Source organism: Spea bombifrons, chromosome 13, assembly GCF_027358695.1.
Source record: "Spea bombifrons isolate aSpeBom1 chromosome 13, aSpeBom1.2.pri, whole genome shotgun sequence".
NCBI lineage: Eukaryota > Metazoa > Chordata > Amphibia > Anura > Pelobatidae > Spea > Spea bombifrons.
In genome coordinates, this window is record NC_071099.1 from 1,359,430 (window position 1) to 1,378,152 (window position 18,723).

Below are 18,723 nucleotides of genomic sequence, written 5' to 3' on the forward strand. Positions count from 1 at the left end.
ATTGGAGTGATCCTCATACACTGTATGTTGGTGCAGTTTATATCATTGAAAACACTGTGTTTTCTGCCCTGTTGTAGATAAAAATGCAGACATCCCAGCCTGAGCTGTTACCCCCGCATTTACACAGCAAGGGCAACAAACTCAAAAGCCTGCAACAAAACCTGCAGTGATAGCCATACATTCTATATTCTATATACTGTATATACATACTTACATATACATAAGCACACACGTGTGTATATATGTGCTGCACGTTTTCAATACATAAAATACCCCGTTACACCTTCCTGCCCCTCCGCTAATGCCCATAGTCCAGAGCCACTAGAGGAGGGGGCAGGACCGAGCTCTCCATGGTGACCCAGTACCCAATAACCGCGCTGGAAGCTGTTTACGGGGGTGTGGCGTTTCCATGGTGTCCAGGGAAGCCTTTCAGAACCTCTGGTACTTAATGCCTGGCAGGAGAAGCAGGGGGCAGATAAAGAGAGGAGCTGGCAGGGCAATAACTCATCTTGGGCTCATTACAACCCCTGCTGCTGGTTCCAGAAGCTTCCTGGTCATCTTGCTGCGTCCTCATTCACCATTATCCAGGTAAAAAGGGGGTGATCTCAGAGACTCTGTGCCTACAGTATCTTGCCTGTCCCTGGCTTACCCTGGGGGGTATAATCCCCACCAGCAGCCCTGGCATGGTATCTGCACATTGATTATGCTGCATAACTCTGGGGCAGAGACTTGGTGTTGCAGGTTGGTCTTTAATCTTCTGCAGTCACGTGGTATTTAAATGTATTGCGCTGTAGGCACCGGTTCTGGGGGTGCAGCTTATTGTGCTTTCTGCCAATGGATCTCAAAAGACTGTGGCTGGTTTACAAATGGCTTAACGGGTCACCCAGGGCTTGGCACAGAACTCCAAGGATGGAGGGGTGTATGGGGGAGACATTGTGTGATGCATTTTAAACAGGACTGTCTTCAATAGCTATTTGATTTGCTCCCCTCCAGCAGCCCCCTGGTCCTTTCTTGGCATGCTTTTCAAAATATACCAGGCTTCCTTAAGTTTTTCAGATAAGTTTTGCTCCCCTTTCATGAAATATCTTCTGATTTCTTTAGCAGATGTGTGTCTGATTTGGGGGATCAGTCTGAAAGGTGATTGTATTCCACATATGGTGATAAAATGTCATTTGAAGCAAAATCCAGATCTTTCATGTATTTATATGAATGATTAATGGCTGTGGAGTATTCTTGTGTCTTGCGCTATGTATTGTTTAAAGGTTATATGCGATGAAATGAAATGTTTGGTCAATGATATTGATTATAGTAGATAAACTTGGCTTTTTAGGCTTAAGAGTGGTTCGGGGGACGTTTCTGGGGAGAAAAGTCACAATCAGGGGACTCTCCCTAGCATTTTGTGTTGATGAAAGTTCATTTAATAGTATTCCATAGAGTGTGTTTAGCTAATAAAATCACATCAATGATCAAACACAGAGTTTGATGTATTAAAGCAACTACAGAAAGTCTGCACCTTTGACCCCCAAATTTAATTATTTTCAGGACTTGGAAATAATTCCTTCATCTTATTTACTCTTGGCTTAGTATGGGTCTGTGGGAGGGAGCCCATCCAGCCAACCTTGACTTTACGCTTGTGAGCTACACTATGTAAAAGCAATAACTTTTTCTGGCCATCACAGATTGACTAGCTCTTGGAATGCCACCACCTACACTTAAACCTCCGCCTATCCATTCCGGTTTGGTTAAATCTACGGTATATTGGATATGTAAATATGGCTTATGATTTAAAGGAGGGGTATTTCAACCCCTCTTATATTTAATACAAATCATTTGATATTTAAAGCGGTATGTCCTACTTTTTATGCAATTCTGTCTTTCATAGTGAGCTCATCAAAGGTTGGTATGTGATTTGGGGGTTGTTGATTATAAAGTATACGTTTCTAGTATTAGTTGTGGTGGATAAAGATGTATCAATGGCTCAAAAAACATTCCGGTTATTTTTCAGAAGCAGTCTTGGGACCGCTGAGGCCTTCTGAATGTTTGACTTGCCTGCAGCAGCCCCGTCAGAAATGGCAGATAACTGGCACACCTTCCAGAATGAGGGGGACAGTGAACAGGACTCCAGTTCCGTCAACCTTGATGACAGCCTTACAAGCCTTCAATGGCTACAAGAGTTCTCCATCATCAATGCCAATGTTGGGAAGACAGCATCATCAGCTGGAGAACATCAGGGGCACAGGCACATGCCAGGCTCAGGCGCTCCTTGTTCTCCACTAGCTGCTGATCCTGCATGCCTGGGAATGCCTCACACCCCAGGAAAACCCACTTCCTCATCTACCTCAAGAGCGGCACACATGGGCCTCCAGCCCATGGAGGAGATTGACTACAAGACCAACCCTCATGTGAAGCCCCCCTACTCCTACGCAACTCTCATATGCATGGCCATGCAGGCAAGCAAGAAGACCAAGATCACACTGTCTGCCATCTACAAGTGGATAACAGACAATTTCTGCTACTTCCGGCATGCGGACCCCACTTGGCAGGTACTGATGTTGTTGATGTGGAGGGAGATGGGGCAAAGTCTTTTGGGGAAACTTAAAAAGGAAAGTTCTATGTGCCGTTTTCCTATAAATACTGCAATTTAGTCAACTTTAAAAAAGCAAGTTGCTGCCTTTTATATGACAGTTATCTGAACATCCATCATAGCACAGAAAACAGCCATCTTTAATGCACCATCTCTGTGTGCCTGTGAATCCACCAAAAAGTATTCCTACCTCGCTGTGTCCCAACCTCCTAAAATATCACTAAACACGACAGTAGCATTAAGCAATAAGGCACACAGTGGGTATGTCTCTACATTTCCTTCCGTCCCCTGTGTATAATTACTCTGTGATGCTGTGATTGTTGCGTTACTATATTGTACATCCTACATCCCACAGCACCAACAATTACTTTAACTCTTCCACCACTGTGCTATATCGGTGGTTATAACAGCCCTTCAAAAGTATTAAATGTGTCTTTTTCTCAGAGGGGAGCTACCATGCAATGGTTATGGTGTATTTTCTGAGGGCAGGGGTAGGTCGCTCTAGGGTCCTAAGCAAGGTCAGTAACTAGACTGCCATATATCAGGTTGTTTTTAGGCTGTGGGAGTCAGGTCCTTCTCCACCCCTTATCCTGTAGACTCTGTGTGGCCCTGACACCCCATTGTCTCCCAGTAATGGATGGGTAGTGGGAGGGTCCAGGCCATACTGGTTTATAGGGGAAATCTTGTACAGTCATGCTGTCGGGGGGGGGGGTGGATTCCTGGAAGGGGGATACTAGAAGCCCTCCCAGCTAGTTTAAAATGATAGCTTCTCCTTCTCTCCTTTGTGAGGTGTCACTGTTTCAGCCCAAAGACTAATTAATGAAACGCATGCCTATCTCTGTGTTTACCTATTATTTATCTGAAAAGAGCCTCTTTCAAATACAATTAAAACATTGCATGGGTCACACAGAGTCTACAGGATGCAAATATTAGTGTTCTATGTACCCCAAATTAAATATTTGAGTTAGAGAAGCATTGCATATGTTTAGAAGAGTCAGTTTAGGGGATCTATCTATCTATCTATCTATCTATCTATCTATCTATCTATCTATCTATCTATCTATCACAACTTAAAAGTATTTCAGCAAAGGACCAGGGTTTTCCAGCTATCGACCTTCCTGGAGGTACAGGATTAAATTCACCTCAAGACTCTTGATGGAGTTTAATTAAATGTCAGCCGTGGGGGGTGCCCCCACTACACATAGGATGGAAGCTGCTGAGGCAGGAATGATAAATATGTTTAACGGGCCAAGCAATAAGCTTTCTGAGTACCACAGCAGAAAGGGATGAATAGAGTGAAAGGTGATGTGTGTGGGTAGGGGGCTTTTAGCTAGAGCTTGCCCCCCCCTTCTTGTTAAATTTCATTAAACAGTAAAAAAGCGAATCGGGAATATCCGGGATCCCTGGGGATGAGGGAAAAAAATGTAGAGAATAGTAGAAGAAATACATTTTTAAAAGCCTCTGAGCAATTTACATAGAATTCCAGAACAATGTGTCGTTGGTCCTACTAGCTGCGGTGAAAACTTTTTAACGCAGAACGTATTGTTTCCTTTTCATTACCCTTAAGGTCTCCTCCTACCCCACTAAATGCAAACATTTCCCCATTATTCTCCTCCTCAATTCTGAAAGCCTAGTTGCCCTGTAAAGTCATCTGCCTTCTCTTCCAGCTGAGAAGATGTATGTGAGACTTACAGATACTGAACTGGATAATGGGTGCTTTAAAGATGGCCGAGTTTCATGGTTTTTGTTCATACTTTGAATAGAGGAGAGGATTGAGCCTACACTTAAGTTAGGAATACAGATCCTCTGGATGTTCTTCGATGTTCTATAATAACTCACTTATGTTGTTGTCACGTTTCTCTAGACACCTGTCCAGCCTTCTTAATGCTAGATTACACTGCTTCACAATATTATATTCTTGTTCTTTCCTTCAATTGGTTGACAATCCATATTAATTAGCCCTTCCTATGTTATATAAAAAAACACCTGAGCAAACTGATCCCTAGTTCTGTGTTGAAGCATAATATGTAACAAATTTGACAAATCTGTCCTATGTTTTTGTTCATGTTTATAATCATGCTCATCTTTTTCGTGTGTTTTCTTCTCGTCTTAGAATTCCATCAGGCACAATCTCTCCCTGAATAAGTGCTTCATTAAAGTTCCTCGTGAGAAGGACGAGCCAGGCAAGGGTGGTTTCTGGAAGATTGACCCACAGTATGCTGACCGGCTTATGAATGGTGCCATTAAGAAGCGTCGGCTGCCACCTGTGCAGATTCACCCAGCATTTGCAGGTGCCCAGGCAGCAGCCTCCGCTGAATGCAATGGGTCATCCCCGTGGATGGTAAGTGTCAACCCAGAGTCCCACCAGTTGCTGAAGGAGTTTGAAGAAGCTACAAACGAGCACAGCTGGAACTTACTGGGTGAGCAAATCTGGAACACTTCAGTAGATGCAAAAGGTCACAAGCGCAAGCAGCCGTTACCCAAACGTATGTTCAAGGTTCCACGTCTATCCAGTTCGCCCATGCTTGATGAGCAAGCCCAAGAAGAGCAAGCAGAACTGGGACCCCTAAAAGGTGACTTTGACTGGGAGGTCATCTTTGACTCTACTCTTAACAATGGCAACTTCTCTGCTTTCGAAGACCTAGAAGCCACCCCTCCCTTAAGTCCAGTGACCCGCTCTGTTGACCTAACTGTCCATGGCAAGCACATAGACTGCCCCCAGCAATGGTTCCCCATGGGGCAGGACCAAGCAGTGGTACAGAACAACATGGATTTTGATGAAACCTTCCTGGCAACTTCCTTCCTCCAGCACCCATGGGATGAGGGCAGGAATGATTACCTCACTAACTCTGCCAATCTGGAACACCTGTTTGATCTCAACGAAGCCTTTCCTCCAGAGCTGAACGACTGGTCTGCCATAGGATCTTATTTATAGTGGGGCCCATCAACATCTCAAAGACACTGGCAAACGTTATAGACATTTATATTGATAAACATTATAAATATGTAAATTAGAAGAATTTATAAATATACTTTTAATGAACTTTAACTAATTCGCAGAGCAGGTGGCCCCAATTCCGGTGTTTACAAAACTTGGGAACAAGACTGTCTCCTCCCAAGAGAAAAAGCCTGAAGGTTATGGGCCCAAACAACATCATGGACTCTGGGTGTAAGAACATCAACAAATACTGTTCTCTACACAAAAGAAGAGTACTTATGAAAACAAAATGTAAAAAAAAAAAGAAGAAGAAAAACTTTTGTACTTATTTTTCTAGAAATCACAGAAGAACTGCGGTTTTATCTTCAATCCCTGCAACTCTCTTCCAGTTTCTACACTGGCTTTTTAATTAAAGTCTTATTTGGAGGGACAGAATAATAGAACGTGAAATCAGAAACTAATCTGATTTATGAGCTGTTCTGGAATATGTGCAATGTGTCCCTCCTATACCACGCTATCTCGTCTCATACGTGCTGACCAAACATCCTATACTTACTTGACTAATGTTTAGTTTGTCAGAGAGACTGTCCCGGTAGTGAAGGAGTCGATCAAAAAACTCCTGTCTCTGATCGGTGGGAATATTTTTGCTTTTTTGAAATGACATTACTTTGGAGAAGAGGGGTAGATATACAATAATATTTTATTATAGCTAAATACTAAAAGTCACTTATTCTCTTTACATTTTATTTTGAAAGGGGGACTTACGCATTTATATATTTTCTTTACATTTAGAAACATAGAATTGGTCAGCCAATAGGAACCACTCAGCTACTCTAGTATTCACTAGTTTACTGCTAGCAGTTGTAAAATCCCATTTGGTTCTTGGCCTTGTTTTTTATGTTTAGTGGAGCCTTATCCCTATCTCATGCACGCTTAAATTGCCTCAATGTATTAGCCTCTACCACTTCTGCTGGAAGGCCATTCCACATATACACCACATAAACAAATACAGTTGACATTGCTTCTGTACCCTGTTTTTCCCACGTTTCTGTGTCCTTCCGGTCTGTGTGTCCAGGTTTTGCCGGATGTTTAATGGAGGCAGGACAAGAGATGTAAAAGGTATTAGTTGCAAAATCCTATATAATGTAAAGGATATGTGGTTTCTGTGAGACTTGTGATTTTTGGTTTCTTTATTCCATGTTAATCTGTACAATAGCTCTTTCTTGGCACTATAGAGCTAAACGGGCAACTGCTCCTCGATTTTTACCTTTGAGAAGGCAGTAAGTGTGTGTGCGTCTGAGTTTATGCGTTTGAATAGACGTGGAAGTAGCAAAACAATGACGATTTTATTACTTTTCTCTGCCTGGTTGAATGGCTAAAACATTCTTATGCAATTTCAAGCTGGGGTGGGAAATGGGCTTAAAGAGGGGGCTGTCCTGGAATAAATTTAAACAACAAAACGTTTGTGAGGATTTAGACGGTGCATTGAGCTTCTCTTGTGAAGGAAAAATAAATAAATCAAACTTTTTTTTGAAATGACGTGGAAATTGTGGTGTCTTTTATTATATCATATTCTGTGTTGTACTTTAATTCCGATGACCAGCAAGCAGAACACACAGGTGGCAGCTGATCTACAAGCAACCAATTCTCACATATCCTTACAAAGATTCTATCACATAAACTCACTATCACATTGTTCCGATAACGGCCCTTCAGAAAGCCATCAGTTAATTCCAGTGCCCTTATATTGCATTCTATACGTGAATTATTGGATCTAAAGTTCCAAATGATACCACTGATCAGAAGGTGTGCCGTCTGCTAACAACATCTTCAACTGAAGGTGCATCTCCACTTGAAACATTAATACTCCAACATCTGATTTATTTAGTTTACACATAAAAACAAAGGAACGTTAAGATTAATTAACATGGAACAATGTATTCTCCTCTCTTTATTCAAGCTGTTTTCGGCTCATATTTTAGAAAATCTTAATTACATTATTTCTGTGTGCCTCGACAAAAAAAAAATAGATAGATGGATATGATGAGAGTTTGGCTCCTGCTGATTCCACATTCACAGAGAAGCTTTACTTTTTAATACGTCCCCCGAGCTGGGCTTCATTGTGAGCTCAGTTCTGAAGCTGAACTTTGGGAGGGTGCCACACTCAACAGGAGCGAAAACCAGTAAACAAAACCTCAATTATGGCAATGAATGAAAACCAAATGGTGTGTACGGAAATCTCCTACCAACACAACAGTCTAGGTGCACAAACAAGCCAAGCGGAGCTTCTTCTGTATAAATCTTTTTGGCAAAGCTAACCAACGCGTCCAAAGCGGTGGCTTTCCACCTGCAGCAGAGGTATGCGGGAAGGCTGCCCATTCCGCTTATACACGTCATTACGCTGGCACTGTGCCCATAATGCACCTTTATGCACCCCCTCCAAGCAAAGTAACTAAGGGGGCAATAAATGCCCTTTAACCCTTAAGTCTTTTACTTTAATTCTACCATTCTCTCTGCTACCCTCTTCCTTAGATTTCTGTCCCTTCTCTTGCTCTCTGAAGTCTAGCTATTGTCTTTTCCACCATGTCCTGTTTATGGGGGATTTCCCAACAACAACCATCAATCACCCTTATAGTCTGTCGGGACATATAGATAAAGACACCAACGCTTATTTCCTTGAACATATTTCACCTCTGTGCTCCATAGAATCTATACGTATACATGGCTGTACTGAAATAAATGTGAATGATAAATAGGTAATATCTGTAGACAAACACATACGTAGCATATCCATTTCACAACATATACATGTTGGGGGGGGGGGGGGCATCATTACTATCTTTTATTTATATAGCTCCAACATTTTACGGAGCACTTCTTACAATGAAGATACATTTAAAGAATTGTATAGAAAAGTATATAAAATGGTTAATTTCACATCTAGCTCTATTGACTTGAAAGGATTTTAAAGTTAAATGAGGGTGGCTTTAAGTGGGGTGAGGGGTAGTTCATTGAGGCGGTTGCCAGAGAAATGTGGGAAATCAGGTTAAAACCAAAGTTTAAATCCCATAGCAAAGGGAATGTTACGGCTCTCTGTGTGACCTTGTGAGGCAGGGAACCAGAGGGGGGGGGATTTGGGGGTCAAGGGGTAAAGAGGACTGTGTGACTTTGATGGTGATAAAGTAAGGTCAGCGGCCATCAGAAAATAGATGAGGTGTCATAAAAATAAAATAGGGAAAAGAAGAAAAAAACAAAAAACAAGGAAACTCATTGGTTGGCATAAAAACACAATAGCAAAGTGATGAAAAAAATAAATATTACATGAATAATAATAAATAGTGAAGTAAAAAATGTTATAAGTATTTTGATCTCCTGGCTACTTTCTGGGTAATGGTGTCCTTCTTCCATAACAGGGGAAGCGGACGTCCCCAGCAGTGATAATTCAACTTAAGTAGGTCTTTTGAAATATCAATTCATACCGGGAAAAATATGTTTAAGTAAACAGTATTGGACTTGCTAATACATGTTTTGACAATTCGCCTTTTCAAAGTAAAAGAATAACAATATGTAGCTCCGTGATGCTTTTTTTTATTTACAGATGAAAGATACACTAGGATAGTGATAACCAGGAATAAATATAGTAGGATCATAAAATATTCTACCTTGCAGGTTCTAGTGACCTAATACTTAGGCGTTAAAACATTACTAGAATACAGTCCAAGGCATGAAGGCTGATGGTATGAAAACAGGTGAAGCATCTGACAAAGGTTATATTTTACAGAAATATGGCTTTAGTGTTTGGAGGCTGGTTGTGTAAGGAACAAGCACTAGTTTGTTGCAGAGAAGGACGTCACAGAATGGTAGAGGGATTATAGGGACCTGTAGCGTGTTGGGTGACCCAGCTAAATTGGCCTGTCCCCAGAGATGCAGATACTGTCTCATTTTTGGATATGGTCAAGGACCCGATGACTGAGGTTGGAGGCAGGATCTGGGTCTGACCTGTGCTAGTCCCTTCCCTTATCGAGTTGGACACATTGAGATCCATACTGGGCTTCCCAGTCTTAAGAAACAGTAACAAAAACTTGCTTAGCACTCGAGGCTAAGGACCCTACTGACAATATAAGTATGGCACCTGCAGATAAAAATGGTGGGAGAGTCCTCCTTTTAATTCCTCAAACTTCCCCATCCATGTGGCTTATACAAATCTCATAGCCCATATGGCTATTTCGTTAGCACATGCGGATGTGTCAGGGAGACTGAGACATCAATTCATTAAGCTACTGAGTTGATCCTGAGCAGGTTATTGTCGGCAAACTGCTGATTTTCATAGTGGATATTCAACACAGCAGGAGTTCTCCCATTGAACTTGGCAGGATCTCTAGTGAAGTCAGGGATAAAGCTCTGAAGAAGTACTGTTTGATGGCACTACGGAGCTTAGCTTTAAACCTGAGCTCCGGCACGGCTTTGAATTTTGAACTATTGATATTCAACTAGACAACCATTCAACGTGTTTGGCTCATTAGGGAGTGAAAAGATTGAAAGCAGATCTACAAAACGGCACTGTTGGAATGAATACAGCCATACAGTGGCACAGGCAAGCATACCCCCCATGAACATTATATGATGGCTGGGGCATGAGCTCCAGGACGCAGGCCTCTTCGTTGTGTATGTCCATGTGGACTTGAGCAGATATAGATTGTCTACTAGTGAGTCAACAACTGGGCATGCGCAGTAATAGAGGGAACCATCTATAATCCTGGAAGATTTGGGAAATTCAGAACATGGACACTTGTGGACTGTATGCTAGAGAGGACATGGTCAACCTACTAGGAACACTGGAGACCTGGAGGTCCACATATAGGCCAAAGACCTACACACCCAGGCTTGGTTACAATGAGTTATAGGGAGGCTATTTGTATGGAATTATGTGTTATTAAGAGCTGGTTCTATATGAACCAGCAGTATGTGTTTTGTAGAGTGCATTCTATGATGTAATAAGAAGCATTGTATAGAGGGGCCGTCTATATCAAGTGTGTTTGCCTGAAAAAGCAGACAGAGATACATTAACATTTATGAAGTCACAGGGACACCAGGGCTGTTTCCCCAGTGCAATAAAATCTTCTGCCACCTTTACTGCTGGACAGTCTGAGAAATTTCCCTGACATGAGGCAATAGATAAAAGCCAGGAGGGTAAATGATTAACAGCGTTCCAGTACGCCAATAAATGTGCCTTGGATCACGTCCACACCCCCCCACCGTCCAGTCTAATGTGTTTACACTGCATTATATTTGAGATCTGTGCAAAAAAGCCACAGACCTGCAGAGATTAATCCCTTCATTGCCAAAGGGATTCGGCAAAACAAAAGCAAATGGGTTAAAGCTTCATGCTAATTTGCTGCATGTGCCAGGATAGATTAATGTAATGTAATGGGACTGCACCTTCAGAGAATGGAAAGGGAGGGTGGGTGATTCCAAAAGTTTCTCTGTCCCTGCTTCTAGACCAGAGGAGGTATTTAAGGGGGAGAGACGCAGACAATGAAAGCTTCTCTTACACTTGTTAAAGTTGCAGCTTGCTGGAAATGAGAAGCTATTCAGACAGAACTTTGTGTACCAAGCGGGGGGGGGGGGACGGGCGATGGAAAAAAGGAGAAAGGGAGTTAAATGGCAGTGGGGGGGCAGAGGAGGCGAAAGTGAAAGGGAGAGAAAGAGAAGTAGAGAGAGAGGGAAAGTGGGACGGGGAGAGACATAGTAGGGGACAGATGAATAAAAAGAAGATGGGGGTGTTACATGACATCAAATCATGAAAAACATAATATATGATAAATGGAAAAGAAGAAAGGCTTACAAAAACAGAGAAAGACAAAAGAAGACAGTGGTGGCGAATTACATGTTAGAAACACATGTTATACTCAGACACCCTCACACAACCCAGTAATTTGGCGAGAAGGCACTTTGGGGCTACTGTTCCACACCCTCCATGGGCCCAGGGCTGAGTTACAACAGTGATCATCTATTAGTATGTGGTTTTACTGCAGAACATTCCCTGCACCGCTGCCGGCTTTAGCTTTATGAGGGTGTCCTGGCAGTAAATGGTCACTAAAGCCTAGCATTCCGTTACAGTCGTCTGACAGCCGTGCTGTCCTGGGTATGAAGGGTTAAAGCCGTGCAGTGCTGCTCCCTGGTCACACAAGCCGGCCCAGCTCTGCTTGCCTGAACATGCCTGTCGGTGAGGATATGCGGTGAGGCTCTGAAGATCTGGACCACAAGCTATTGTTCTGCAGCAAACACCCCAAATTAGCACCCTGGCTATGAGATTTGGGGGGTGGGTCACGTGTAGATCTCTCAGCCTGTTACAGTAACATCATTCACGATTACGTGTTCTTAAGTGACCTTCTTATGGAGTAGGCTGCGCTGCTTTACTGGGGTAACCCAACTCCAGAGTGTTTCTATATATTCTATATAATACCACGTCCTCCTGCCTCACAGGGGGTCGTCTGATTTCTAGTCGCAATACTTTTTCAGATTTCATGACATAAACGCTTCACGGAGTTACTGACTGATCCTGTATACAGTTGATTCAATAACCTGACCTCAGAACGCCTCGTTACCCCTGTAGTGTGTTACTGCAGTACACTTTTTGTAGGCCTTACTGCCCTCTCTTCTTTTAGTGATCGAAATCCTTAATAGATCTGTAATCACCAAAACACCCAGCATGTAAGCATTATCACCTCAATAACACTGGTCACCTATATGTTTGACCCAGAGCCCTATATGCTATATCCCTTACTGCCCCTATAATACATCAACCTACACCTTGGACACCTTGTTGCCGCTGGGATCTCTTACTGCAGAACCCTGTCTCCTGGATGTCTTAGTAGCCAAGAGTAATGTGGAGTAATGCTAACCGGCGCCATTTTTGAAGGGCCCCAGATTACTGACCCTCTGCACTGGCAGATCTCCCCAATCCTTCAGTGCCTCATCACTGGAATCCAGTCCCTACTCGGATCTCCCACCGGTGCATAGACGGGGGGGGGGTGCCTGCCTCACACAGGAATTGCCCCTGTATCTCTGGCCTTGCTTGCCTCAGCTCACAGCACACAATGCCATGCTTTTCACTTGCTAATTACGTTAAATATTTTAAATCAACAAGCAGAATAAACAGTTTGGCTAATCTTTCCCTGTTTGGGAATGCTAATCCACTGCTTTGTCTGTCATTGCCCTCTGTGCACAGATTCCCTCTTGCTCTCCCTCTCAAACAAGAATTTCCCTCCCTCTCCCTCTCTTTCCCTCTCTCCCTTTTCAATCCATTTATCCAACTCTGTCTCTCCTTGAGCTCATCCACAGACTTTTTCTTTCCAGAAAACTGACCGGGGCTGTCTGGATACAGTATATCAAAGGGCTTCGGATTCAGTAATTATAGATGTGAACAACCTAATCAGTAATTTCACCGGCCACACAACTGGCAAAATGCTAAACAAGTAGCCCAAACTGCTACACTACGGCCAGGAGCGGCTACTGTAACTAAACGTACTATTATATGCAATAATATGTGTGAATAAAGTTCATTTTTTAATTTGTACCACATATGAAAACAGAATAACTCGTCGGGTGGTTTTGTCGTCATTATAGCTAAAACCTAAATGAAACAGTAATTAAACAAATAAAATATAAATCTTTCAATTAATTAATATATATATATGTAAAAAGTATGTGAGAAATGATTACACACTATGCACCTTTATCTTTATTTTCCCATTGTGCAACCTATTTCAAAAATGCAACAAAATTATTTTAAAAAATGCAATTAATAATAATGATTTTTTATTATGTAATATAGTTCAATACTTAATTATAATTTAAATGATAGAAAACACAGAATTTTCTGACGGTGGATAAGGCTGTGGGCCCCATCTACCCACTCCTTTGCACGCTACCTCGAACCTTTCTTGGTTCTTAGCATTGTCTTATGTTCAGGGTGGTCCCATGGCTAACCCATGGCTTCTGGCACAGACTATAAAGTGCCAGATATACAGAAATATAAAATAACGATTTTTTCATATTCATTTTTTAAATGTTTCCTCTTCAGGATACAGATACAAAATTTCTATTTGAATTCCTTTGCTCTATGAGCATTTGCACCTCCCACTGGAAGACTAATCCCTATATCTACTACCCTGTAAAACAATGACTTTTTATCTTTGACTCATCTATGCATCCATGAAATATTTCTAACTTAATATAACTTTTTGAATATATTAATAATGTAACAAAACTTGTAACAACATGAAACACAACAGGGTTAAGTTACAGAAACACAGAGGCAGGAATAACACTTTTTTAAGTTTCAAAGGAGACATCAACCTATAGGTTGAACATATTAATTACAATTACTAATTTGTTTCCTTTTTCACAGGTTACATGTGATAATCCAGCGTATTCCAATATTCTACCTGAAAAGCTAGTTTTTTTTTCTTCCAATAGAGCTTCTGTCCTTCAAGCCGCTTACCTGTTATATCACCTTCTTACACCTTTTACTTTTTGCAGCCACTTTAATTGGTGCATCTTTGATCTAATCCCTTAATAGCACCTGGGAACATGTAGTCTCCTTTGAATCTCTATGTGGACCATACCATCTAGATTGTAAGCTCTTTTGAGCTGTTTCTGTAAGTCAAAGTGTTATGTTATATACTACTTGTATATGATGGCGCTATATTAAACAATAAATAATGATGACATCGGATATGAACAAGCACCAGTGATACAGTCAGAGCCACCGTGACCATGTTAGGCTCTGATTCGATTCCCAAAATCAGTACAGTAGTATTAAACGTGGTCCCCTGATGGAGTCCAGAACATTAAACTGCCCACATAGTCCGGGTACATAAGACGGTCTAACAGGTCTTCATGCCAAAGGTGTCATGGAAGTAGGGGACAACTTCTTCCAATGTCCTCTCTCTCTTACAAACATATGTTCTTCTCCACACAAATATACAAATGTTCCCCCAGGCCCCATGGCCTTATTTTTTGGGTTTCAAACACCTATGGAAATGGCAAAGTAAATGAACACGATTACTAAGCAATGCACTGATCCACGATGCTCAGTTAGTCAAAGCAATGGCTGCAGGTTCCTTTTCCAGGAAAAGCCATCGGCACTAAATATTACAAATTCCTAAATGTGGTGCACCAAGCCAACAGCCTACAAAAACGAGGATGCTTTCTGTCTCGTTTTGGGCACTATCTACTTTAGTGCAGAATCAACAATGTAATTATACTGAAAATGTTACATATATATAATTATCTGCTACCGAATGCCAGTGTAAATTGGCTTTATACCTGTAGGACTAGTTTGGGCAGTAGATATGTACCTTTAGGACAGGTTAGGTCAGGGAGCAGGAAAGTTCAGAGATGGTTGGCCCGAGGCCTGGACGAGATGCTCTTGTGTGGCTGTCCATTCCCAGCCCTTGGGGCAGAGAAGTGCGGTCAGACATGCAGCCTGGCACATCGCACACACAACGGCCATCGCTGTAATAGCTCGTATGTAAAGGGAACCCGGTCGGTCATGGCTACACCGAACACTAAGTGTACTGCATGATGTTTTATAGTAATATAACCCAGGACCCTCTGCACAGGTTACCAACTGCCCCGAATCTTTAAGGGTATGCTTTGACTCAATACTTCACGCCGGCTTTATACAGTGATTTCAGAGTCTTGGCCCATGCAGGCAGTCTTTTGGGACAGACGCATGATTACAAAGTTTGATTACTAAACTATAGTCTTTAATGTATTTGTAGTAAGATTAAACAAATCAGCTCATCAGCTTTACTATACATTATAAAGAGACAACTTATTCTACATAATGGGAGATGGCTTGGATTTCTTGCATTTTGCAGGGTCATCTCAGCCCTTCATGAAGAAGAAGTACGGTGGGATAGTCCATTCACGGTCCATTCCTTACAGACCTACGAATTACTGAAAAACCCTTAACCGTTACAGTATATGCAGAGGACTGCAGCTCCGTGTAGCACAACTAGGCGAGCTGATGCTCAAACCCAACGCCTGAGGAAGCAGAAACCTGAAGGCAACCAAAAAACACATTTTCCAGAGGAAAAGCACGCGAGGAGGTGCGCAGGTCTGGCTCGGTGAGCCAAGCCTAGCGTGGTCCTGCGCGGCTCACCCACCTCTACCATCTAGGCCTGCTTTAATAACTTGTAGCTCCCAATTTTATTGAGCCCCTCGGCGCCTGAGCCTGTCCTGATGATGAGCAGTCAGATATTACACTATATTAGATAGAAAGGCAGAACTATCTGAGGCTTTTCCAGTAGGTCACATCACATTGACTACAAAAAAGGTGACAAGGAAAGAGGGATCAGGAAACGTCGGGTACAATCTCAGTCCAGTCTGACAGGTCGCTGTGAGCTGCGTGCGCCGTGACATGACAATCCAACCTATTAATTACAGCCTTGCCGGGAGACGAGGGAGGTAAACACATATAAACAACCTTCGTAGCATCACAGGCCCTCTGTTATTTGGTGACATATTTTACTCTCTCAGCTGTGTCTGACCTGAAAGGAGCACAATGGGGACGGCAGGCCCGGACCTGCCTGTTACAGCCTGCGCGAAGGGGGGCTGGACGCTGGCCCGGGGAGGCGGCTCTGTGGCCCTTCAGGAATGCCGACTGGCAAGAGGCTAATGAAACGGGTGAGGGAGGGGGGTATCTGATCCTGCGTCATTACAAAGTACAGACAAGTGACATGCAGTGTGACTGTGCAAGCAAGTGGAAACTCCAATTGTGCTATCAGTAGACCAAGATTAACTCTATGTGGGGGACAGAATTTCGTCGTCATTGTCAACTGATTTATATAGCGCCATCATAGTCCGCGCTGCTGTACAATGGGATAGAATACTGTATATACCCTGCATTACTTTATAAAACTGGATTACTCTTTGTAAGGGATTGAAGTTGCCGGTAGGGATAAATATAAAATAGGGTTAGGTACCGGGCCTGACATATGAGGAGCCTGGCCCCTGGATTGACTCCCATTGTTAATATTATTACTATTACTCAATGATCAAATAATTAGCGACAGTAAAATTATAGACGCGTTTGACACACAGATGAAAGGGGTTTGATCCGGAAACTATAAGACTTGGTCCAATCCTTTACTGCTGGCCAATTCCAGAGCGAGTTTCATCCTGGGATCCATATCACACCTTAGACAGGCCAAGCACTTTCAATCAAGGTTATAGACGTTTTCCAGCCTGGTATATTTCTGATTGGTGGCAATTAGCCATAGTAAAAGGACCATCCAGGTGTACTAGTTGAGCGTTATTTAGTGAACCTGGGCCCGGTTTCATTGTATTTTGCAGTGATTTCGTGTATGTAATGTGAGTGATGAGGAGGCATGCCTGGGCAGCGGGACGCAGGACAAATACACATACACACGCGTGGTTACGCCTGCGACTATCCCTTGGCCCAGATCCACGGCAAACACTGCGGTGAGTGTAAGCTTGTACAGAGGTGTGGGGTGCTTGCCGGACGTCTTATCGCCTGCGTATTAACCTGCTCCCTGCCGATGCAGTTACAAGTTAACAATGTGCAACGCCGCTACATTTATAAAGGCAGTCCTCCTCAAATCAAGTGAGGCTGAAAAATGTACCTTAAATCTGTGTCTATAAGCTGTCTCGCGTTTGAGATGCAGTCCCTCCATGTGATTTTGGTTTCTCTGCACCATTTACCCCTAGTGTCCGTATCTCTTCATTGCCAGGAGACAGGGAGTAAGAGGCGCTATATACAGGCATACGACTGCTATGTATTACGATCCGTGACATCTATGGTACCGGAACCCTGAAAGGGGCAAAACCGCGTGTGGACAGCTACCATTATCCATGTTCTGTAGGCGCAGCGCCTATTTTTACATCTTTCTCTTTACTGGGCAGCTTTTTAAAGCAGGAATTTGTGTCATATAGTGAAATACCGCGTCATATGGCTGTAAACAACCAGCTGGCAAAATCTGCCATGTTTATTAAACGTCCGTGGACAATAAAATCAAAAGGGGCAACAGAACAAAAAGGCTGAACCGCTTGACCCGTTTCGCACATACTGTGCTTGGTTTGAAACTATATGGGATTGTAGCCTCTCCATTTGTATCTTTTTTCTATTGGAGGAACACAAGAACTCATTTGAGTTGTTTAACAGCAAGGGCCAAAATTCTACCTTCTCTCTTTCTTCACTTCCCATTCCCTGACCCGTCAGCCAAACATGTTTGTTTCCTTGCGTCTTATTACCCTTCGTTGAAAAGTCCAATTAAAGAACGTCATACTTATATCACATAGTCAAAAGGGGACACTGAAGCCGCATCAGCAGTATTATTATTATTATCTTTTATTTATATAGCGCCAACAATTTATGCAGCGCTTCATACAATACATATATTCAAGGGGTACGACAAGACGAGAATTGACAGACTGAGACAAACCGATACATTAGGTGAAGAGAGCTTACAATCTTACGGGTATGCTCCGTATATTTACAGTATACTCAGTATGTGAATATATATATAATATTTGTTCCTCTTTCTCTATCCCGCAACCCCAAAATATTGTTTTTTGCCCCCCCCTTCCCTGTACTGTCTCCTTTTTCACTTTATCTTTTATCCTTTGCCACTTGTCCTATTTATCCTACCTCACCTACTGCTAACAGATCCGTACTACCTTCTTTTCCACCACGTTGGCTGCACAACGACGGCTCTTTTAATCCTTGCTAACAATAAACAACATATTATTGTGTATTTGGATGCCAGTTCCTGGAACTTGTAGCGTTGTGCAAACCAAAGCAAACACACAGTGTTGTGACTGTGGGCAGGTTGTAGCATCCTATGGGTTAACGGCTGAAATGGCAAACATTAACCAATGGAATTTCTGAGCTGGGAAAGGTCAGAAGAATAATGATATGGAAGACTAGAGCCCGGGGAGAGAAGATATGTCTGAGGCCAGAAATATCCATAAACTTCCCTATTAAATTAGAGGCACAGTGCCTTCAAAAAAGCTCCATTGCATTGTGAACAATGAGACTGCACCTGGGGGGCTACAAAGATGGCAGAGATGGGATGATGGACAAAGTTCCAGTGGAGCAACTAAGCAAATGAAGCACCATTTGCACTTGAATGGGGTATAACTTTGTGACCTGGCATCCAAACAGCCA

General features: G+C 42.6%; 1 protein-coding gene across 1 annotated transcript; it reads left to right on the forward strand.

The window, feature by feature from the left end:
• Positions 1-489: 489 nt before the first annotated feature.
• FOXJ1 (forkhead box J1) lies at positions 490-5,812 on the forward strand. Its single transcript, XM_053453874.1, has 3 exons — positions 490-588; positions 2,006-2,543; positions 4,698-5,812. Exons 2-3 carry the CDS (start codon positions 2,037-2,039, stop codon positions 5,517-5,519), a joined length of 1,329 nt encoding a protein of 442 aa, XP_053309849.1. The 5' UTR covers positions 490-588; positions 2,006-2,036; the 3' UTR covers positions 5,520-5,812.
• Positions 5,813-18,723: the final 12,911 nt, after the last annotated feature.